The sequence below is a fragment of the Accipiter gentilis genome, chromosome 5, assembly GCF_929443795.1.
Source record: "Accipiter gentilis chromosome 5, bAccGen1.1, whole genome shotgun sequence".
NCBI lineage: Eukaryota > Metazoa > Chordata > Aves > Accipitriformes > Accipitridae > Astur > Astur gentilis.
Window position 1 is genome coordinate 40,153,062 of NC_064884.1, and position 23,788 is coordinate 40,176,849.

General features: G+C 44.0%; 1 protein-coding gene across 1 annotated transcript in view; it reads right to left on the reverse strand.

Annotated features, from left to right (window-relative positions):
- RPS6KA2 (ribosomal protein S6 kinase A2) overlaps nt 1-17,074 on the reverse strand; it is a 303,750-nt gene extending 286,676 nt beyond the window's left edge. Inside the window, exons 1-2 of the mRNA XM_049800958.1 lie at nt 17,012-17,074; nt 14,055-14,099 (exon numbers count right to left, since the gene is read on the reverse strand). Coding sequence (XP_049656915.1) covers nt 14,055-14,099; nt 17,012-17,074 — 108 coding nt within the window. The remainder of the gene's footprint in view (nt 1-14,054; nt 14,100-17,011) is intronic.
- Between the last annotated feature and the right edge of the window lie 6,714 nt (nt 17,075-23,788).

The window sequence follows — 23,788 nt, forward strand, 5'->3', positions numbered from 1 at the left end:
GAGAAGCTGCTAGAAGCTTCCCTGGCTCCAACTCAGACCCACAACTGGCCAAGGCCGAGCCCATCAGTGATGATGGTAGTGCCTCTGGAAGAATGTATTCGAGAAGGGGAACCTGCAGTGGAGAGGGGAGACTGGAACGTGAGAAGAACACCTCTGCAGATCCCAAGGTCAGTGAGGAAGGAGGGGAGGAGGGGATGCCCCCGCAGCCTGTGGTGAGGCGGCAGGCTGTCCCCCCCAGCCCATGGAGGGGAACGGAGGCCCCTCAAGATGGCCGGGACTCCATGGGAAAGCCCGCGCTGGAGCAGTCTGTGCCTGAAGGACTGCAGCCCGTGGAAGGAACCCACGCCGGAGCAGTTCGTGAAGAACTGCAGCCCACGGAAAGGACTTGCGTTGGAGAAGTTTGTGGAGGACTGTCTCCTGTGGGACAGACGCCACAGTGGAGCAGGGAATGAGTGAGGAGTCCTCCCCCTGAGGAAGAAGGAGCGGCAGAGACAAGGTGTGATGAACTGACCCCAAACCCCATTCCCTATGCCGAGGTGGAGAGAACCAGGAGTGGGGCTGAGCTGGGAAGGAGGGAGGGGTGGAGGGAAGGTGTTCTAAGGTTTGGTTTTACTTCCTAATATCCTTGTTTTGATTTGATTGGTAGTAAATTAAATTTATTTTGTTTCTTCTCCAAGTTGAGTTTGTCTTTTGCCAGTGACCATAAATGGCGAGTGATCCTTCCCTGTCCTTGTCTCAACCCACTAGCTTTTCCTTCTATTTTCTCCTCCCCATCCCACTGGGGGGGGAGGGCGGAGGAGGAGTGAGCAAGTGGCTTCCTGGTGCTTTGTTGCCAGCTGGGCTGAAACCATGGCAGCAAATATGCATCAGGCCTAGATATCAAGTCATATTTATTTGGCATTGTGCATTACTGCTTAAGTAATCATTGGCTGTTGGATTCAGATGTTTAAAGGATTTAATCACTTCTATTAGTTTGCTTCTGTAAACATCGAACTACATACTGCAAACTGACAAACACTATTCAGACCTCCAATCCACATTAATCTCCCATTCTTTCAACAAGACTGTCACTCACAGAAACGTGTTAACATCTGCAACAAGATTGCTTCTCGTACACCATTTCCAGAAGAAGAAACCTCTCCCTGTTAAAGTAGAGGCACATTGTGGAGTTTCCAGGTCACCTTGCTCCCCCCCAGTGTGATAAAACCATATGCCAGGCTAGGAAAACTGACACCAGGAAATTCAAGAAGAAAAAGTAATTAGATGTAGAAGTAAACCCAGAGACGCACAATCTCCAGCCCTGACAGATCTTCTGACTCCATTCTCTGGATCAGATGTGCTCTGCACATCTAATGCAAGTCTACAGCAACCCTACCATATTTAAAAGAAATGGGTATTCCTTCAGTTTTCTCCTACAAGTTAACAGCATTATACATATCAGTCCTAGGTATTCAGCTTTACATGATCTTCTCCAAGTATTTTGTTGCTAACAGTGCAAGAGATCATTTAGGCATCCATGGAGAACCTAGGTGGTTGTTTGAGAAGGAAGCCCCAAGCACACCTCTGTGTGAATCAAAGTACCTAGCACCCAGCCCTGCTGGGATGGAGCTCTGACCTTGCTTGGCACCCCCAGGGCCAAGGAACCAAGGCTACTTCTGGATCACACCACGTGCTGACAAACAAGACAGACCAAAAGAGGCCACCCTAGAAAAACTTCCCTCTGGATAGACTTCATCACCCCCACCTCTGCCACCAGCTCCTCTGCAGTGCTGCTGCAGGACAGGCTTCAGACAGATCTCACCTCAGAGACCTGTTGTGTCATGTGCAGTCAGGAATACTGCAGTCAGGAGGCTGGAAAGTACCAAGCATCACCTTGCTCTAGCTTTGATTTTTGGAACAGAAGTTAGCCCTCCTCCTGTTACTCTCCCCCTTCTAAGAAGCCTCCCAAAGTGACTTGAAAAGAGATGAAGAGACCAAGCATTTCAAAGACATCCTTTTTAGCTAAAAGCATAAACACATATGTGTGTGTGTATATATATATATATATATAAACATACCTCCCTTACCATTCTTTCCCTATTCAGCTGGGCAGAGCACTCAGTAGCTTTCAAGACCGCAGCTGCAGCATTTCAAGCACGGTGCTCTGCACTTTCAGTTACCAGTGCTGTAGTCTGTAACACAGCTCTCAGGCCCACTATGGGACAGGGAAATTCACAGGTACACTTCTCCTGTATGTCAGAAACAGTTTTCAGATGACAAACTCAGCAAGGGCTCACTGATGTAACCAAGACACTACTTTTGCATTTTAATACCTTTGTATCAGCTCCCATTACCAGAAGGGCGACTCAAAACCTTTAGTCTCCTTAAAAAAATATAGATTAGTAAAGCAAATTGTGTTAAAAGCTGCAGTAGTATAAACTGTACAAGAAGTCTCTCTCAAAACTGTTTATCATAATACAAGACTTTATATCATCTCCTTCATTTTCCTATATAAATTAAACATGCATGTTTGTTAGCACATACCAGGAAGCAATCCACTCACTTAAATAACAGTCTCACGTACAAGAGTGTATCAGCTTTTTTAGCAGTACCGTATTGCTCATTGTTCTGTTTGGAATATTTTTTTCCCCTATAAGAGTTACTGCTAAATATATTAGGATTACCCTATCACCACTGTTGAAAGTTGAGAATTAGACTAAAAAGGTAAAAAAGTTTTAGATTGGTAAATGTTGAGAACTGCCCACATTTCCTGATTATTAGAGGTGAGAATTGTGGTTGCTACAGTGTACAAAAGGATCAGGCTATTTATTCAAGCACCTAAGTATGAATAAACATGCTTGAACAGCACACTTAAAACTCAGGGCACCACAAATAACACAAGACATCAATGACAGGGATAGACTGTACTTCAGTCATCCATCATACACGACTGCCAATTAGTACACACTATGCTTTCCCTCCCCTTTTTCTTTTTGAAGTTCGGTAACAGAAGAATCCTAGACCAGACTACAAGAACCTAGTAATCACTCTAATTACCAACGTCACACAAACATAGCAATTAAGGGGCGGGGGGAGGAACAGCTAAAGACAAAAATAGCAATCAGGAAGTCTAAGCAAATTTTGGATGAGACAGGTCTAAGCAGTGTCAGAATTTGTCATTTACTAAGCTACTCACATTCAGAATAAAAGTGTTTAGAAGACTTAAGGTTTTAACTTCATACTTAACTTCATAACTTTAACTTACCAACTTTAACTTCATAACTTCATTATGAAGAGGTCATTTGATCATGATACATACACTTCAAGCAACTTAGACACGCAAGAAATTCTATATAGATGCTGGATCAAAGTTTTGAACAGCTGGGGACTTGCAGTTAGCTTCACAGAAGCAATACTGTACAAACACCCACCTGCAACCCTTGATATCAGATATTTATATTCAGCCCCACACTTTTCTGGTGTGGATGCAACCCTGTCTTCCACAGAGATGTTTATACAACATGAATTTCCCAGCCACATGCCAGAACTAATTGGCCAAATGAGAGAAAACATCTGCTAGTTTTTAAGCATCCAGGTCCTTAAGAAGAGGTAATTGGGCTTCCTCCTTATTTAGAGCAGCAACAAAACACACACCACATTTCACACACCACTGTAAATTTCCACACAATTTTTGTGAAACCCTGAGTCTAATAAGCATGCACACGTACTGATCAGTTGTCCTATAAACTTGCAGAAGTTCTGGGTTTGACTCATTTGTTCAAATACAGCCAGACTAATTTATTACCCAAAGCTCCCTCTCCAGTCAACAGGGAAAACTAGTCAGGTCTAGGGTAAAATAAATTGCACCCTGAAACACCTAACTAGTTAAAAACAGAAGCTTAATTCTTGATATCTAAATGACAACATGATAATTCTTCTGTGCTTCACAATGTCCATTCGAGAATTTTTATTTTATTTTTTCAAGTCACAGATGGTAGAGCTACCTTCCAATTTCTCCCATGAAATCTCTGGAAGAAAGCAGTCAGAGGAACATTTTTCTTCCAGAACAGCAGCAGTGGTCATTTTGCTTCTTTGCCACATCACTTTTTCTTTGGGGAAAGCTACTTATAAACCTTGGAAGTAGGGGGAAAGGAGAAAAGAGGATTCAAAGGAAGAATTCTTATTTCAATACAAAACACTATGTTCTTAGGAGAGAACAAACCACAGAGTGAACAAGAAAACAAGAGTAAGCTAGGAAAAAAGGGAAAACAATTAACTTTCAGCTCATTTTTATGAAGAACAGATTTTCTCACCCTAGTGTTGTAACCATCTATGTGCAAATTGTAGTTTGTTTCCACTTTAAAAAATACAGCTCTCTAGGAGGCACCACACTCATCACGGAAACAATTTATCCTTGACTCTGGGGTCTGCCAAGTGACTCATCTCTCCTGATGACACAACTCTTTCATAGCCAGCACACTCTTGGGCACCAAGTGCATTATGGAACAACTTCATTTTCGTGGGGGAACGGTTTTCCACAGGTGAACTTTCATTTGTCTTAAGTAATAACCCTTGTTCAAAATCAAGCAGCCTAAATCTGTGAAGTATTTTATGTCTTGCATATACTTTGTCAGAACTTCTTTTCCTCATTCAGCATGGCATTTGCTCAGTAGTGGCTACTACAGTCCAGGCTGCAAAGTTTATTTTAAAAGCTTCTGAACACATATATTGCTATGCATCTGAATGCTTGCCTGATTGAATAAATCAAGTTAACCGTTTTGGTGTCCACTTATGAAATAATTTGGTTGGTTAGCTGCTTGTTCAATAGCTAAACACTGCAAATTTAAAAAAAATCCAAAACACACAATCAAAAACCACACACACACCGCTGCCATACATTGTCCCTGGACTCTGCATACTGCATCATCCCACTGTGTCAATACTTCTTGGAGCATCAGGAACAGAGGCAAGATCACTGCCACAGCAAAGTCCTGATTCAATAAAGGCTCAAGAAGATCACGGCCAACACATGTAGGAGTCACATTTCAGTGGGAGCAAGCATCAGCTGTTATGTCAAGTAAGGAAAGCTCTGTCACCAATTACAATTGTCAGCTACCGTCTCTGCCAGCTAAAAACACATCATCTCCTCATCTAGGATCTCAACAGATATTGAACCTGAGTTCATTTTTGGTTCTTAAAGACTAAAGTTTCTGAGAAATGGGATCTGTCACCCTTCCACCATGGAGAGAATTGTTTCCATGCAGGTTGCCACTCCCCGTAGATCATCGGCATCTTAGCAATGGCTGCAGAAAGCCTGAGGGGTTGAGAAACCCTGAACAAGGTTCACAGACTTTTTCAGAAGTTTCTTTAAATGCTATTATCCTGTCTCTGATGCATCTGAGCCACAACAGCACAGTCAGAAAGCAGTAAGAGCAATTCAAAAAAGCAGCAGACGCTGAGCAGTAAAGATAGCTAGAAACCAAAGTTTAACATTAACTTAAACATTTTAAGTTTAATGATATCCCATTCAAACATCACAATTCTTTCAGTTTGTATGATAACTTTTTCTACACACCACTTTGCCCAAAACATTTGAAGTTTTATGTATCTATTTGCTGTATGAATTGTAGGTGGGGGAGGGGAGAAGTAAAAAAAAAATATATCAGGTTTTCTTCTTTTTATACTGATATCTCCCCTATGTCTGTCCCAATCCAGTTGATAAGGACAATGACAAAAAAAAAGTCAATTTCTATAGAATCAGAAGTAACAAAATGCTCATTCAAAGATGGCAGTGCAGCTGTTCGGTCAGCTTTCCCTCCAGTGCTGGGATTCTGAACACAGGCCCTGAGATGCAATAGGAGAAGGGGACACTTCATTCATTCCATAACCCCAGCTGTCCCCTCTCACACTTTATCCAAAGTCAAGAACAACCCTCCACCTCCATCAAGGGTACAAATTGCAGTTATTTACAAAAAAAAAAAAAAAAGAGAAGTGTTAGAATATGGGTACTGTGGATGAATTCCCAGAATACATAAAAGAATTGATTTCTAAAATCCATTTATGAAGTTATTACCTACCAAATCCTTCAGAGCCAAGCACTTGAGATTTTTAAAAATTTAAAAAATTTACTTAAGGTAAACCAGCTTACACTACCTACATAACATGCTCAAAGAGCTGTGGGAAGGAGAAAATACCCATAATTTGTTTCTTAAATACATCACCAGTATAATTTCGTAAGGATCTATGCAAGGTCATCACATTCCGGTAATCAGTTAAGGGCCTGCATTTGAGCTCACTCAGTATTTACTTTTATAGAAAGAAACAGTCATCCCAGATAGACTTGTATGAATCTGTGTTTTAGAGAGGTGTGCAGAATAATATCTGGACTCACAGTTACCTATTTACTGTAATCATAAAGCATTCCTTCATAAGAAAACAATGTTTCATTAATTTGAAGTTGTTTTTTTAAACATGGTTCCTTAATTCTGAGGGTTTGTGGGTTTTTTTTATAGAGAAAGAAAAAACAGCATGTTAAGTAAACATAGTTGTCATCATCTAGCAACCTGAACTAGGCTTCCTTCCTCAAGAGTTTTTACATCATATTATAGAATTATACTTCTCTACACTCTGTGCCATACCACTCATTTGATGATCAGCTTCCTATTTTTCCCTGAATGGACATGCTGTTCCTATGACCTGAGTTTTTTAATAAGGTACAGAGGGGGGTTTTTTTGTATCATAGAAACATACCATAGAATGGTTTGGGTTGGAAGGGACCTTAAAGATCATCTAGTTCCAACACCCCTGCCATGGGCAGAGACACCTTCCACTAGACCAGGTTGCTCAAAACCCCATCCAGCCTGGCCTTGAACGCTGCCAGGGATGGGGCATCCACAGCCTCTCTGGGCAACCTGTTCCAGTGCCTCACCACCCTCATAGTGAAGAGCTTTTTCCTTACATCTAACCTAAATCTACCCTCTTTCAGTTTAAAGCCATTAGCCCTTGTCCTACCACCTTTGTAAAAAGTCCCTCTCCAGCTTTCTTGTTGTGCCCCTTCAGGCAGCTGAAGGCTGCTATAAGGTCTCCCTGGAGCCTTCTCTTCTCCAGGCTGAACAACCCCAACTCTCAGCCTGTCTTAACAGGAGAGGTGCTTCAGCCCTCTGATCATCTTTGTGGCCCTCCTCTGGACTTGCTCCAACAGGTCCATGTCCTCCTTATTTGGGGGCCCCAGAAGTGAACGCAGTACTGCAGGTGAGGTCTCACAAGAGCAGAGTAGAGAGGGAGAATCACCTCCCTCAACCTGCTGGCCACGCTTCTCTTGATGCGGCCCAGGGTACAATTGACTTGTGGGCTGCAAACGCACGTTGCCGGGTGATGTTGAGCTTCCCATCAACCAACACCCCCAAGTCCTTCTCCTCAGGGCTGCTCTCAATCCACTCCTCTCCCAGCCTGTATTTGTGCTTGGGATTGCCCCAACCCATGGGCAGGACCTTGTACTTGGCCTTGTTGAACTTCACGATGTTCCCAGAGGCCCACCTCTTGTGCCTGTCAAGGTCCCTCTGGATGACAGCCCTTCCCTCCAGCATGTCAACAGCACCATGCAGCTTGGTGTCGTTGGCAAACTTGCTGAGGGTGCACTCAATCCGACTGTCCGTGTCGCCAACAAAGATGTTAAACAGCACCGGTCCCAATACCTACCACCCCTGAGGAAGGCCACTTGTCACTGCTCTCACTCAGGTGTCATGCCGTTGACCACAGCTCTTTGAGTGCAGCCATGCAGCCAATACCTTATCCACCAAGTGGTCCATCCATCAAATCCATATCTCCCCAATTTAGAGACAAGGATGTCGTGCAGGAAAGTGTCAAATGCTTTGGACAAGTCCAGGTAGATGACATCTGTTGCTCTTCCCTTATCCACCAATGCTGTAACCCCGTTGTAGAAGGCCACCAAATTTGTCAGGCAGGATTTGCCCTTAGTGAAGCCATGTTGGCTGTCACCAATCACCACCTACTTTCCATGTGACTTAGCATAGTTTCCAGGAGGATCCACTCCATGATCTTGCTGGGCACATAAGGGGGCATGTGTATATACGTATAAAAACATATACACAGATACAAATAACCAACAAACTTCAGTCATTCTCTTTAACAACTTCCTGCCCCAGGAAGGTTGATCATTGCCAACATTCAAAACACACAACTCGTGAAGCAGCAGAGAAATTTACAGTTATTCTGTTTCGTAGACCCTCAATATGCGTACTAAGCCGTGGCCTGCAAGCTTAACAACCGAGATGCAGACTTTTTTGCTTTGCTACTCAGTCATTATGATTACTATTAAAAATCATCCACAACATACATTTAGTTTTATAATGGATTAAACAGTCCGTACTAGGTGTATTGAGACCTTTGATCGATTGAAGTGGGAGACACAAGGGAAAGTTTACCAGATACTACTGAAAAAAACCCAACAACCACCTCTCCAATTTTGCAACAAAAGCAACTCTTTGAATGGCAAACCAGAACATTCTGACCTGCCTTAAGTTAGCTGCTTTTTTTTGGTCAGAGAAATGAAGTGATATACCAGCAATTCTAGTACTTGTGTACACTGGTTAAGCTGTTTTGAGGTAATCCTAGTGATGATCGCAACAAACAGCCTGGAAACATTCTCCATTGTCTCTGTAGTTGAATACTACTCTAGCACCTTTGAAAGAGAGGCTGTTACTGGCAGTTCAGCATTACACTAGCACAGATGTGCCTCAATGCTGTGGCAGGTACCTGCTACAGAAAACCCCATCAGGAAGAAGTAGAGCCTTTCTTCAGACAACTGGAAGAAGCCTTACGTGTGCAGGCCCTGATCCTCAAAGGATCCACTTTATCCACCTTGGTATCTTCTGAAAGTGCACAAGCAATTCAGGAGATTTCTGCATTGAGAAATGCACTTCCTGACACAGGTGATCAAGGAGCTGCTGAGGGAAATTGTTCTGCTGGGCCTGATCCTTACAAACAAGGAAGGACTGGTCAGGAATGTGAAGTTCAAGGGCAGTCTTGGTTGCAGTTACCACAAGAAGGAAGAACTCAAGATCCTCAGAGAAAAGAACAAAGCAAAAAGCAGGATCACAACCCTGGGCAACAAGAAGGGCTGCTACAGGTATATCAGCAGCAAAAGAAATACCTTTGGTCCTGCTGCTGAGTGGGGAAGGGGAGATGGTGACAAGGGATGCAAGGCGGCCAAGGTACCCAGTGCCTTCTTTGCCTTGGTCTTTACTGGCAGTACTGGGCCTTTGGGAATCCCAAGCCCCCCGAGACAGGCAGCAAAGAAAGACTTGTCCCTGGTGGAACAGAATCAGGTTAGGGAACATTTAAACAAACTGGACATTTAAGAAAAAAATCTGTAGGACCTGATAAGGTATATCTATGATTAAGAGAGCTGGCTGATGTCATTGTGAGGCCAGTCTCAATACTCCAAAGATTCATGGCAATTAGGAGAGCTTCTTGAGAGCTGGAAGAAAGCAAAATGTAGTTCCTACCTTCAGGAAGGAGGATCCAGGGAACTGCAAGCCAGTGAGACTCACCTTGATCCCTGGAAAGGTGATGAAGCAAATCCTTCTAGAAAGAATTCCCAAACATATGAATGACAAGGAGATGATTTGGAGTAGACAGCATAGATTTGTGAAGAGGAAAATTGTGCTTAAACAACCTGGCAGCCTTCTATGAAGAGGTGACTGTTTTGGTGGTCAAGGGCAGCGCAGTGAGTGGTTTTTGTCTTGATGAAGCAAGGCTTTTGACATTGTCTCAATATCACCATCTCAGACAACTTGATGAAGTAGTGACTAGATAAGCGGACAGTGAGATGGATCAAAAACTGAACTGCCATACTCAAAGGGTTGTGTGATCAGCACAGAGTCCAGCTGGAGGCCAGTCATTACTGGCATACCCCAGGGGTCAAACACTGGGTCCAGTATTGTTCAACATCTTCATTAACGACTAGGACGATTGGACAGAGTACACGCTCTGCAAGTTTGTACATGTTACAAAACATGGAGTAGCAGCTGATACACCAGACAGCTGTGCTGCTGTCCAGAGGGACCTTTACTGACTAGAGAAATTGGTTGATGGGATTACCCTGAAGCTCAGCAAAGGGGAAATGCAAGGTCCTGCACCTTGGGAAGAATAACCCTATGCACTGCTACAGGCTGGGGGTCAAACAGCTGGAAGTCATTTTTTTGCAGAAAAGGAGCTGGGGTTCCCGTGGACAAGTTGAACATGAGCCAGCAATGCACCCTTTTGGCAAAGAAAGTTGACAACACCCTGGGCTCTATTAGAAAAGGTGTTGCCAGCGTGTCAAGGGAGGTGATCCTTCCCTTCTACTCAGCACTCCTGAGACATCTAGAGTGGTATCCCATTCTGGGCTTCCCAGTGCACCAGAGACATTAACATACTAATTTAAGCCCAGTGAAGGTGGACCACCACAAAAATTATTAAGGGGTGAGAGGACCCAACATAAAAGGGAAGTCTGAGAAAGCTGGAATATTCCCCTTGGAGAAGACAACGCAGGAGACAAGGAAGGAATGGAGAATGGATCTTATGTATAAATACCTGAAAGAAGGAAATAAAGACAACAGAGCCAGACTCTTCTCAGTGGTATCCAGTGAAGTGACAAGAGGCAGTGGGCACAAACCAAAACACAGGAAATTCTATTTAAACACAAGAAAATGTTTTTGCTCTTAGGGTGATCAAACACTAGAACAGGCTGCCCAGAAAGTTTGTGGCATCCTTACAAAGGCCCAGCTGGATACAGTCCCAAGCACTTTCCTGTAGCTGACCCTGCTCTGAGCAAGGCAGGGAGGGTTGGACTAGAGAATCTCCAGAGGTGCCTTCCAACATCAGCCTTCTATGATGCTATGAGCATTTATCATTACCTTGATAGCAGTAGCACTAGAAAAACAAATGTAAAGTTTCCACTGCTATGGAGGTTTTGTGCTTTCCTCACTGTGATCATTCAACATAGTTTTTCTTCAGCTCCTAAACACTATCACATCAGCTGTAACTGCCATTAGTTGTAAAAGCTTGATCTTTCATTGCCGATCCAATAAATTCATATCCTCTATGGACAGTGGTAGTGCCTGCAATGCATGCTTGTCATGCAACTACACACAGAGCAACCACCTTTGCTCCCTCCAATTCTATTATTGGCATTTGCACAAGAGTACAGAGCATCAGCAGAAGTTACATGTGTTTTTGGAAGCTCTGTACAGGAGTTAACAGTAAGCCTAGGTTCTGCCATTTTCAGTTTTGCCATGCAATTTTCATAGAGCAAAACTTCAGAGGATTTACTCAGTTCTGCTTCTGGCTGGGTATCAGCCCTTCCACCACATCTCTCCTCTACTTCCCTGAGAGCCTCGTAAAAGCTTTCAGTTAGCGCATACAAGTTCCCTTGAAAGGGTAAAACAGCTCAAAGCAATGTTACAATCTACCTTCCGAATGCTGTAATTTGAAGTGCTGTGAGCTATATCGCACGCATGCTCACTATTTTAGAAAGATGTGACAAAGAATTTTGCTCCCAACTGCACCTTCAAGAAGGATTTAGATAGAATATCAATGCTTAACTTGGACCTAGACCAGACCACAAGGCACATGACCCTTTTTTAAGTATGTCTGGGCCTCTAACAATCATGTGGTCAAACTTATCAATCCCTAACAAAAAAGGCCAGTTTACCAAAAAGAATCACTTTATGGAAAAACTGAATCCCACAGGTCTAAGCAAGGACTGCTGCAGAAGTTTGAAGTTCTCTCTTAAGGAAATTCCCATCAGCTAACTTGCTTGCCTTTGTGGCAGGACAATCAGGGTCCATGGGCTTTGGGAAGACCTCCTAGGGGAACACTCTGGTGATAGCAACCCTGAGTAATTTGGGTGACAATTCTAGAGCAGAGCTGACACACACTACTCTAGGACCAAGAAATGCTTGCTGTATCCAACAATGCTGTTAATTTATGTCCCCCAAGACTTTAAGTACTTGTCCATCAACAGTAAGATCAGGCCTCAAAAATGAGAAGTGCAGTTTTTATAATACATTTTGCCACCTCATTTGTCCATACTACACATGGGATAAGAGAAACAGCATGAGGCCAACATAGCCTAAAGCAGGTTATTTACAAGACTATCCTTTGAGCAAATGTGATCCCTTACGTTACATGATTTAAATTCACCCTTTAAGCCATGCTTCAATGTTTCCTGAAAAAAATGGCTTTGGGCTTGGGCACAGTACAGCTATCAGTAAGAAAGCCACCAGAACAGCAGACGGTTCTTTCCTACAATACCACTACAGTAAGATGCAAGCTTCATAGAAATAGAACAGGCTTACAGACTAAGCCAGTAAAGGGTTAAAATAACATGACAGCAGCAGAGTAAGGGCAAAAACCAGCCAGTTTTTCCTATTGTATTTTTCTGTAGTACCACATAATGAAGGCGAATGGAGAAAAGTTAAGTGAAGGGTGAGGGTACTTCTACATTGGACAGTGATATTTCACTGTCAATGATTTGTTAGTGGTCCCTGTGTATGTGGGTTTATAATGCACAAATGCAGCAGGTTTTTCAATCAGACATAAGTACATCCTCCCACTTGGCACATACACTGCAATTGCCTTGCTGAGGCAGGAGTGGACATACAGAAAGATAAACGCTATTGCAGATACCAAACTGCAAATTGTAATACTTCCAGCAGTAAACACATCAGAAAGTAAGAGAAGACAGGACTGTGTTTTCTATATAAGTACTCATTACATGCAATTTTTTCTGCCAAATTTAAAACTTAAGAATTATAAGATGCATCCCTAATGAAAGTTAACTAGGTTTAAATTCATTTAGGAAATGAAGGCTCTCTTCACACAAAGAAAAATCCTAAAACCCAAACCCACAAATCAGAAATTTAATCTTCAGCAATATCCTCAAAGAATGTGATAAGCCCTGACACCTGCACTTCATTTCAGCCCCAAGCTTTCTGAAGAGTAATTTAGTGCTGTTTTTTTAAAAAACAGAAAAGGGGGGGGGGAGTTACATTTGGAAGTTGCATCCATTTCACAGAGCTCAAAACTAAGATTTCTTCTTCCTTTCAGTCATTAGGGGGGTTAAAACTATTCCTTTAACATAGCAGAAAGTAAAAAAAAAACACCTTACCCTTGCACTGAAAACTAAACATCACAAAGGTAAGTTTGATATTTCAAAGAATAAGAGATACTGGGAAGTTTAGTGTGTTCAAAGGTGGCTATTTAGACAAGTGCCTTTGCAGCCTTCCTTCAATCCTGAAAGGATTCAGTCTCCTCCACTTCATGAAATCAGGAGAAGCCTAACCATCTTTCAAGCACACCTTGATTTGCTCTACACAAACCAGCAGCACCTAGGACAAGCAGCAGCCAGTTTTACAGTCAAGCTTTGCCCTCAGCTCATCATAATAGTGAATGTTGATTTGTTCTCACCTGCTTTGTATCTTCATATCACCTTCTATCTCCTCTGGCTGACATTTAAACACTTTGAGGCAAGACTTGTGTTTTTCTGTAGTTTTCTTTGGTTTTGTTTTAAATTAGCACAATAGTACAATGCTACAATAATACAAACAATAGATTAACTTGAAGGAAAAAGTTAGCTTAGTCTTGCTCTGCATGAAGAGTGTCCTAGTGGACAAACACAAATTAATTCAATTTAATAGTATTTGGGGTTAATTCATCAGGCACAATTCACAATACACAAGCATTGTTCTGATGACAACTACTCTTTTTGAGGTCATCACAAAATCTTCTCTGCAAGAAATCAATAGACCTCATGAAGTTTTATGTTCTTTCTTGGAAAACCAGTAGAAGGATAATATATATAAAATAAAATTCCCTAACCTGTAGTTGAACAAGTCTATTCTCCTTTTTTCACCTGATCTTGTAATAAGAGACCAAAAAATGGGTTGGTTTTGCATCTTCAGGGCCAGAAGCATGTGGAGAAGTACCAGAGACATTTTGTTTCCACAAAGGTAGAATATTATATCATAGTTTCCTAACATTTGTGTGATCCATGAACAAAACAGATTTACCTCTTTTACAGGTTCTTCATCTGGGGCAGCATCTTCCACCACAGGCTAGTGAACAGAGAAGAGAGGAAAAAAGTCTTGTAAATACATGTTATTGAGAAATACACAAGTCTAAGCCAGATTCTAGCACAAAATACAGTCAGTTTACTTTTAGCCAGTTAAGTCACTCCAGATTTATACTACTGTAGCAGGCATGTTCAATTCTCCACCCTCAGCATTTTATACATCTTGGAGAGCAGGTCCTCATGGATTCAAAGGTTAATTTACCTGTACTAAGAGATACAGGAGAAAGCAAGAGCACACTAGCACTATTAAAATTGCTAACAAATAGTCAAAACCACATTTGTCATAGAAATTGCACAATGAAGAACTGAACAAGATTACCCATGAACAAACTAGAGAACGAGAACAGTATTTCTTGCTGAGAAGGGAGAATATATGTATACACAGGATCAAATTTTCTAAACACTCAACTCCCATTTAAATATTGTCATTTAAAGGGTGTTCAGCTGAAATCTATTAAGTGTTGAACCCTTTGGAAAATAGGTAGAAAGATTACATAGAGCTTGATCATGCAGCCCTTCCTCAGGAAAATATTCCCAAGGCTGCAATTCACTACCCCATCCATCCAGCTTGAGAAGGATCAATAACTTTGCCTACCCACAAAGAAATTCTAGACCCAGCAAATATCCCAATTTTCTTGCTTAGTTGTCAGACACAATTAACGACCTCCCGAGTCAACAGGTGAAAGAAACAGGATTTTGCTCCAATCTTCCTTTATAAAACATAATACAGAACATGCCCTCAATGCACTTTTCCTTATCAAGCAATTGATTTACTATAAATGCTGTCTTTAATATCTGCAAGTCATTCACCTGAGTCATGCACAGGCACTCATAAATGCCTCTATTTTAGAAGGTTTTTTGGCATTAAGGAAGGGGAGGAGAAAGAGGTCCATATGCATAAAAGAATAAAACTGTCTCCCTCCTTGTCTACTAACTGTGAAAAGCTTCCGTGAAAAAGAACAACTTGCAGACAATCATGAAAACATTTTATCCCACACAGATTCAGAGCCTGTGGCAGCTCCCTCAAATCAGTCCAATCGCTAGTGTTTAAGCTACATTCAGCTCATTAAAGAGTAAATGTCGTTGCTGTTTGAAAAGAAGACTGGTCTTCATGGACAATAGCCCACAAGAGATGAAATTAATTTCTATATACCTTCACTAGATTTGGGCAAACAGTACTTTAGGAACTCTATCTACAGCATGATTTAAAAGGGTTATAAGCTATAGCATATCTCTAACCTGCTCAGAGATAACAATAAATAAGAGCCAATAAATGGTGCTTTATCTGTTGTTCTCATCTAAACTGCAAAAGTTTATGCCTGTCCTTCCTTAACTCTCTGTAAGCTTTTTGTAAGTGAAATCTCAGCAAGAGCGCTAGAACAGTATAGCTCATAGCTATGGTATTCTTTAAAGCAGGAGATGCAAAAAAACAAAAACCAAACCAAAACCCACTCACAAAAGCAAATATCTGGTTAACTAGCATTGTAACAGGTCAGGTACACTCGGTAAGGAGACCCACATGGTTTCTTCTGGAAGAAAGGTCTAAATGGTCCTCTACCATCAAAAGAGGTTACAACAGAAAGCTGTTGTCCCAGACAATGGGCATTGGGCCTTAGTGCAGGAGCTTACCCTAAGATCTAGGAAAGTTTTTCCCAGAAGACGAGGGCAGAAAAAGCAATCTGAGCAACAACTGAAGTGTTTTCTGTCTAGGGCAGAAAGAAAAATACGGACTCTAACAAAACAAACTGGTTTTAGGAGGGAGGGAGGAAGGAAGGAAGAGAACAAGCATGTACATGCACTTTGAACACTGTGGTCAATAGAAAGGCAGACCTGGGGGCGGGGAGAAAAGCATCATTTCTATACGTTCAGCAAAAACCTGTTCACTCTAAGTATAGTTATTCAAGTCTTCTCCTTGGGAAAGTGACTTAACAAGGTGTCAGCTGACTTCTTAAACAAAACCAGGAAGAATATGCTGTTTCCCAGATACAACCTGTTTGTTAGCCCTCGGATTCCTTGCATCACACAAAGCGGAGCAAGCAGCAGCGCTCAGAAATGAATTGCATGATAGAAACCTCCGGAAGCCCCCCAAACTCATTCTTAACCTATGGACTCCAGAATGAGCTATGCTGGTATAATACATTATAGTACCACTTCTCCTGTATTGTTTAAATATGTAAACTAAACACTCTATATCAATGAAGCCTTTTCCACAGTTCAGCAACTCCTTTTTTAAGGCAAGTGTTTTGTGATCCCTGTCACCTGGCTAGTTAAGTTGCACCCCACTCCGTCCCTCTCTCCAAAACCCTGTTACGCTACTCCGACCAAAGAACCGGTGCGGGGGGGGGGGGGGGGGGGAGGAGGAGCGTTACAAAATAAACACGCACCCCCCAGGTTTCACTCATCTATTTCCATCACCCGTTACAAATCCACACCCTGGGCTGAGAGACGGTTGACCAGGAACACTTTTTTGTCGCACTCCTCGAGAGCCCCAGAAATAGGAACCCACCCTGCCCACTGCCACACCAACAGACACCTTTCCGTTGACAACTTGAGGCAACCTTAAACCGCGGATAAACGAAACTCTACGAGCCCGACGGTGAGCCCCCCCCCCCCCCGCAGCAGCCCGCTCATTACCGCGGCGCCGTGTCTCCCACACGCTCCACACAGCGCAGCCCAGCCCCGGCTTTGCGGGGTTCCAGCCGCCCCAGCCCCCGCACTCCGGTTCCCACCCGAACTCCCACCCACTCCCCCCCCAGCTCCAAACCACTCCGGGTGCGGGGCAACAGGTTCCCGAGCCGATCCTCCGGTAGCGAGCGGAGGCGGCGGGGATCCCCCATCGCACCCCATTTCACCAGACGGCGGGAGGGGGGGGGGGGGGGGGGGGCGGCCGCTCACCTCCGTCTCCATGGGCTCCACCTCTATCCCCTTCCATAGCTCCAGCAAGTGGGCGATCGGCATGCTGGGCGATGCCTGCCGGGGGCCGGGATCGAGCCAGAAGGGAAGCGGGGCGGGAGGGAAGCGGCTTGGGCCGGGAGCCCCGGCGGAGCCCTGCCCGGGACCCCTCCGCCCGGCTCGACAAGATGGCTCCCCGCCGGCCCGCCGCCACAGCACCCCGGGGCGGCTCGCTCGATCGCTCGCTCGCTCCCTCGTCGGCGGGCGAGGCCGCTCCGCAGGCGCGGAGGCAGGGTAAAGCGAGGCCGGCCGCTCCGCAGCCCCGTCCCGTCCCCCTCGGCCGCGGCTCGCTTTTAAGAGCGGGGGAAAGTTGAGCCCGAGGAGGCGGCGGCGGGCGCTGCTATGGCGACGGCAGCGCGGTCCCCCCCACCCCGCGGCGGGGAGGGGGCCGCTGCGCCCCGCCGAGCCCCGGCCGCTGCCCGGGGAAGGATGGCAGGGCTGGGGCTGCGGCGTGGAGGGGGAAAGAGACGGGGAACGGGGCCCCCTCCGCCCCCCAGTCAAAGCGTTCGTAGCTTGCTAGGGAGCGCAGCCAACGGAACGATGGCTGAAGTTCACCCAGCCCGATATTCTTCCACTCCTAAAAAGAGCTACCTTACTTATCACTTGCTTTGTTATTGTGTTTCTTTGTCACGAAGCCTGTAGTAAAGCCTGTCTGTTCAGATACCGTTTCCTTCTGCTTCGGCTCTCGCAGCCTATTACAACCTTACTGTAACAGGCATGGCACGCCGCGCCAGTACCCAGCTGCAGAGAGCACGATTCATGCAGATGTTGATTCGGATTCTCCTCAAATTGGGGTTAAAACACACACGTTACCTTGTTCAGGCAACTTTATTACCATGTTCCGAAAGGCGTTACTGCTAAATAAATCACTGCTCTTCAATGAACCATTGCAGAAGGGTCAGTGTGCAAAGTGCATTTTTCTTCTGTTCCATGCTCAGAAAGCCACAGCTTATTTCCATAGCAGCGGCGCTGCACAAATCCAGAGCAACTTTTTGTGAACAACAAAAACTCTTCTGCTGGTTTACAAAGGAATATTCGAGCAGTGTTCCTCCTCCAGTCCCGCCTCAGATCCCTCAAGCTCTATTTAACACAAATAAGCTGCCCTGTAAGTCTAAATGCCAAGCAGGGTTAGGAGAGAGAGTCAAATTCACTGACTATGATAAAGAAAAAAAAAAGAAAAAAATCAGACCTCACCCACAGCCAAAATAGAGCTGTGCATCCAGATACTGTTGCTTGAACCCAGTCTTTTACTTCTGTAGTACAAGATGAACACTTCCCTTGACATCTGCACCAACACTGAACTAACAACTTGTAACGCCAATTATGCAGCTTCATCTGCTTCACAGATTGAGCAATTAAATATCTAGATCACTGGCTTTACTCTCTGCTCACAAAGAAGTACAGTGGGAGTGATGTCAATCACATAACAGACATGTACCTGAAATGCGAAGCTGCAATATCTGGCTGCTACACACTCCCTGGCTCTTGTGTTCTACCCCTGCTTCTTCCCAGAAGCAGCTCTACCCAGACTGGCTCTCCCAAACAGCCTTGCAGTGCCAACAGCTGTGAAGCCAGAGCCAACAAATTGAGAGCACAAATAACAGTTGCTTTACAAAACCCAGACACCTTCATCCATCAGACACATGTTCCCAGAGAAGATATATGAGGAATGTGCATGATCATATAGAATCATAGAATCATTTAGGTTGGAAAAGACCTTCAAGATCATCGAGTCCAACCATAAACCGTGCCCACTAAACCATGTTATGGAGTACCTCATCTATGCGCTTTTTGAATACCTCCAGGGATGGCGACTCAACCAATTCCCTGGGCAGCCTATTCCAAAGCCTACCTCATATGCATCATCTTGATTTTTAAAATCTCTGTTTAGCTCCAATTCACAGGATTGCATTTTAGCCTTTGGGACACAAAGCTTGGATGCCACAGGCTGAGAGCAATAGCAAAGTGTCTGTAACAGCAAGGAACTGGGGAAGTGGGACAGGCACAGGTAATCTGGGGGTGGGGGAGGGCAAATCAAGGCAATAAGTCTGGGATCATTGCATCTGCAGTCAAGTTAAAAACATGTGTATGCAGATCTATTATTTTTACACCTTTTCTAAAAGAACTTCACTCAACTCTTGAGACATGCAGTTACATGCTTCCTTAGGTATTGACCTATTACCAAACCAGGATATCTCAAAACACCGGTATATTTCCAGATCTGTTTGGTCAGCCTGTACATGTATAAGGTAGAAACAAAGAGAAAACCAAGTGATGAGATCTTGTTATTGCTTTAGCATATATACTTTTGTTATAAGCATAATGCATGTACCCTGCAGTAGATTCACTGCACTTTCAGCACCAAGATGTGAACTGGACCTAAATTCAGTGTTCAAATTTACTGGACTAATCAAAGCACGCGTTTCCTATTCTATCTCTTATACCCACCTAAAGAAAAGCAGAATTTCTCAGCCTCAACTAAAAAGAAATTCAAATAATGTGGTTTTCAGTAATTTCTTTCCCTTTACTTTGCTGCATTTACTCACCCATGTAATCCCACTGAACTCTATGGGACTGGCTTTGGCTAGAGATTTTGCAAGAACAGCATCTCCTTCATTAATAAGGATACTGATTTTCTTCTTAACAATTTAAGTATTCTGCTAGAATCTTCATTCATGAGGAAAAGCATCTTTAGATGTCCACAAGCTTCAGATTCCCAAGTATTCGACAAACTAAGTTTCCCCATATTAGAAGTGGGCATATTTGATGTAATTAAGAATTTGAAACAGAAGATTAATCATGTAGTGCTAGAAATATTTTTGTCACTACAAAGTGATGTCATTTTCATTACAGTAACATCTAATGGACAACTAGGACTGACATCCTTTTGTACCACTAGAGTAGCAGAAAAATCCATGCTTCCCTCCTGAAATCTCCCTATGATGCATTTACAAAGACATTGGGCCAGAAAAGGGACTGAATATCACAAAATTAGGACTAATCCACTTCTAAAACCACCACATTAGGAGTGGGATAAAGAAATAGAAGGGAAAGGAGGGATGGCATACATGGAACATAGTAGAGTGAGAAAACACACAAAGGAACAGACAGAAGTTCAAAGCAATTGGTCTCTGAAGACACACCAGAAATCTGGTCAGGGCAAGAGGTAGTTATGGATTTGCCCCCCTGTCCCCAGAAAGATTAACTTCATTCACAGTTTAGCAGAAGTAATATTTGCAGATATGCTAACTAGGCCAAGAACAGCAACTTGCTTCAAGAGTATAAAAGTATTTTTATCTCCTGTGTGAAAAAGGACTGGACTACTTGGTGATTTTTAACCTGTTTTTACCTTTTTCCTGAGTACTAGCTAATGGCTGCTGCCAGGTGCAGAGTGGAGGGGATTAGACACATCAATATTCTGCTGTGTTATGGCAACTCCTACACTGGCAGCGTACAGTACAGAAGTACAGAAGAAAATTTCTTAAGAGCATTATCTATAAATTGTATTAAGATACTTCACACTAATAACTTACACCTCCACTGCTTTGTGAAAAAGGAAAGTACTATTTCCCATTTGATGCACAGAAGGGAAAAGGTGCAGAGAAATATTATTTTCTGTCAGTAGCTCAACCCAATTCTACATTCATGACTTTAGTACTAGTTAGGTTTAACATAATCACCTCATGCCAGAACTCATGCATTCATGTACACTCATCTTCAATCAAAGCTTGAGCTACATAACCCTTTCTGTCAGGTTATGTGTACCTAGAACATGGCCAAAACATGTACTACTGACATAGATGCCAGCAAAAAATTCTCTCTCCTTCAAGGAGATTCCCAAGGTCCCTCTCTGCATTTAAATGCCTTTTCCTGCTTGCCACAGTGTAAACATCACCTATTATTAGGCTGATCACACTGCCACACCAGCATCACATACCTAATTTTTTTTGTTTGTTTCCTTTTTAAAATTTAAATCAAGCCTTCACCCAAGTGAAGCCTCCTTCCCTGCTGCCATGGTTTCAGCCCAGCCAGCAACAAAGGACCAGGCAGCAGCTCGCTCACTCCTTCCTCACCCCTGGTGGGACAGGGAAGAGAAAACACAAGGAAAATCTTGTGGGTCGAGACAAGGAGAGGGAGGGATCACTCACCACTTACGGTCACAGGCAAAAGACAGGCTCAGCTTGGGGAAGAAAAAAATCAATTTAATTTACTACCAATCAAAACAAGGATATTAGGAAGTAGAACCAAACCTTAGAACACCTTCCCCCACCCCTCCCTCCTTCCCAGCTCAACCCCACTCCCGATTTCTCCACTTCCTCCCCTGCAGCAGCTCAGGGGGACGGGGAATGGGGGTTGGGTCGGATCCTCACACCTTGTCTCTGCCGCTCCTTCCTCCTCACACTCTTCCCCTGCTCCACCGTGGGGTCCCTCCCACAGGAGACAGTCCTCCACGAACTTCTCCAAGGTGAGTCCTTCCCCTGGGCTGCAGTTCTTCACGAACTGCTCCAGCGTGGGTCCTTTCTGCAGGCTGCAGTCCTTCAGGCACAGACTGCTCCAGCACGGGCTTTCCCATGGAGTCGCGGCCATCTTGAGGGGCCTCCGCTCCCCCCCTGGGCTGGGGACACACAGCCTGCCGGCTCACGGCGGGCTGCGGGGGCATCCCCTCCTCCCCTCCTTCCTCACTGACCTCGGGATCCCCAGAGGGGTTCCTCTCACATGGTGATCCCCTCCCGCACTGCACATTTCCCGTCTTAACTGTTCTCCCAAACGCACTCTCCACCATCACTATGGGCTCAGCCTGGGCCAGCGGCAGGTCCGACGTGGAGCTGGGGAAGCTTCCAGCAGCTTCTCACAGGAGCTGGCCCTGCGGCTCCTCCCCCACCACCAAAACCCCAACACACAAACCCAAAACACCTGCACATAGCTTTTTGGGCCAAGGCTGACACTTACCTGTCTGATCAGCTGCAGCACCATGCAAGCAAAACTTAAACTTCATATTCGTTATCTCCCAGGCACACAACAGCTCCAGGAAACATTTTCTTAAAGGATGATTTACCCCAAGCGCCAACACTGAGAAAAGGTCAGGTCTCTGAAGCGTCAATAGCATTGTAGAAGGGGGGAGGGAAAAAATTGCTAGGGGCAAAGTAGTAACACTCTCCTGTCCCTTTCAGATATTTACATCCAGCCATTGGAGTGCATCACCTGTCTGATGCCATTTTTGGCTGCCAAAGGGCTCCTGGAAAGCCTTGAATGCTCAACTACAAGAGGCCCAGCCACTGATCATCCCTTAATCTCCAAAGCTATCAGACTGCACAACGAAATGTGTGCTGAAATTTCGCCACAGATTGCCTAAGAACAAAATAGGAGCAGAGCATTAGAAACTTTTCCTGCAGATTACTTCAGTCTCCTGAGGCATAACAAAAAACAACAAAAAAGTTTCTTTGGCCTTTTCCAGTGATTCTTGCTACCTACTGCAACCAAAAAGGATAGACCTCCTGGGGCAGAAAGAATTCTGCCCTGCAGCACATAACACACACAGATTTCAAGCAAGTAGCCAACTTTTAGCCTTTCTATTCTGTAGGATACTTGTACCTATGGAACATGCACATATATTGTCTTCTCCAACATACAGGCACAGATCTGGGAGGAACGCAGAAAGACTGAGGCACATTTAAAGAACACTTCAAAGTACATCTGTTGACAGTAAACAATTGTCAAACTGGAGGTAAATGACATGGAAGACCTGCTGATGGAGACCCTTCAGCTAAAGGATTGGTCACCCCCTGTGATGAAGGCAACCCTGCTGCCAGTGCACAGCGGCAGAAGGCAATGCATACACAGACCACACAGAAGCAGAATCTCAACAGCAAGTGGAGACTGTCTGAGCACATCCCAATGATCATGTTCGATTCATGCAGCCCACTACCACATGTGGATCCATCAACAGCCTCTCTAGTTTACCATAAAATGCAGCCTTCTGGCAGGGAAGTAGAGAGCAGAACTGTAGTCCCATATTAGCCTCAATCTGTCACTATACCATCCCAACTATGGAAGAAACATGCTGTGCCTGACTAGTTTCCTATAATCTGTGCAATCAAGCCTGCATTAGATGGACGAAATCTGTAGTGGAAGGGTCTCAAATACTAGAAGTAAATAGTAATAGTGGGGCAGGTTTTAAGCTGCACAGAAGCCATGCATCCTTCTTTGATGGAGGAAAGTCTCAGTTGCCTATGCTTTTTTGGTTTTATACCTAAGTTATCAAAAGCTACTCTTCCTGATTGAAAGCAAGAAAACAAAATCCCCCACACTACTTTTTCTCCCTGAGAGCAGATGTTGAAATGCTTTAAGCTCATTACTAAAACAAGATGACTACATTTTCTCAGCAGAAGCTGTATTTGTTCAGTGCCTCAGCATTAACCACTTCAAGTTCAGCACTTGGATATTCACCATCACTTGTGCAGAGCATGGAGAGAAGCAGAAAACACCACCTACACATTGCTAAGCATGCAAGGCATAGGGGAAATGTTGCTTACTCCAATATAAGAGGCATCCCTAATGCTAAAACAATTTACTATTTAGTTGTGAAGTACATGCCTGGTCACCGCCAAAAAACACAAAAGGAAACCGTGGCAGATAAAAGGTGGCATTCAGTAACAAAGCAGCACACATCTGTCCCCTGCAAAGCTCATAGCTTAACATTTTCTAATTAAAATCGTGTCT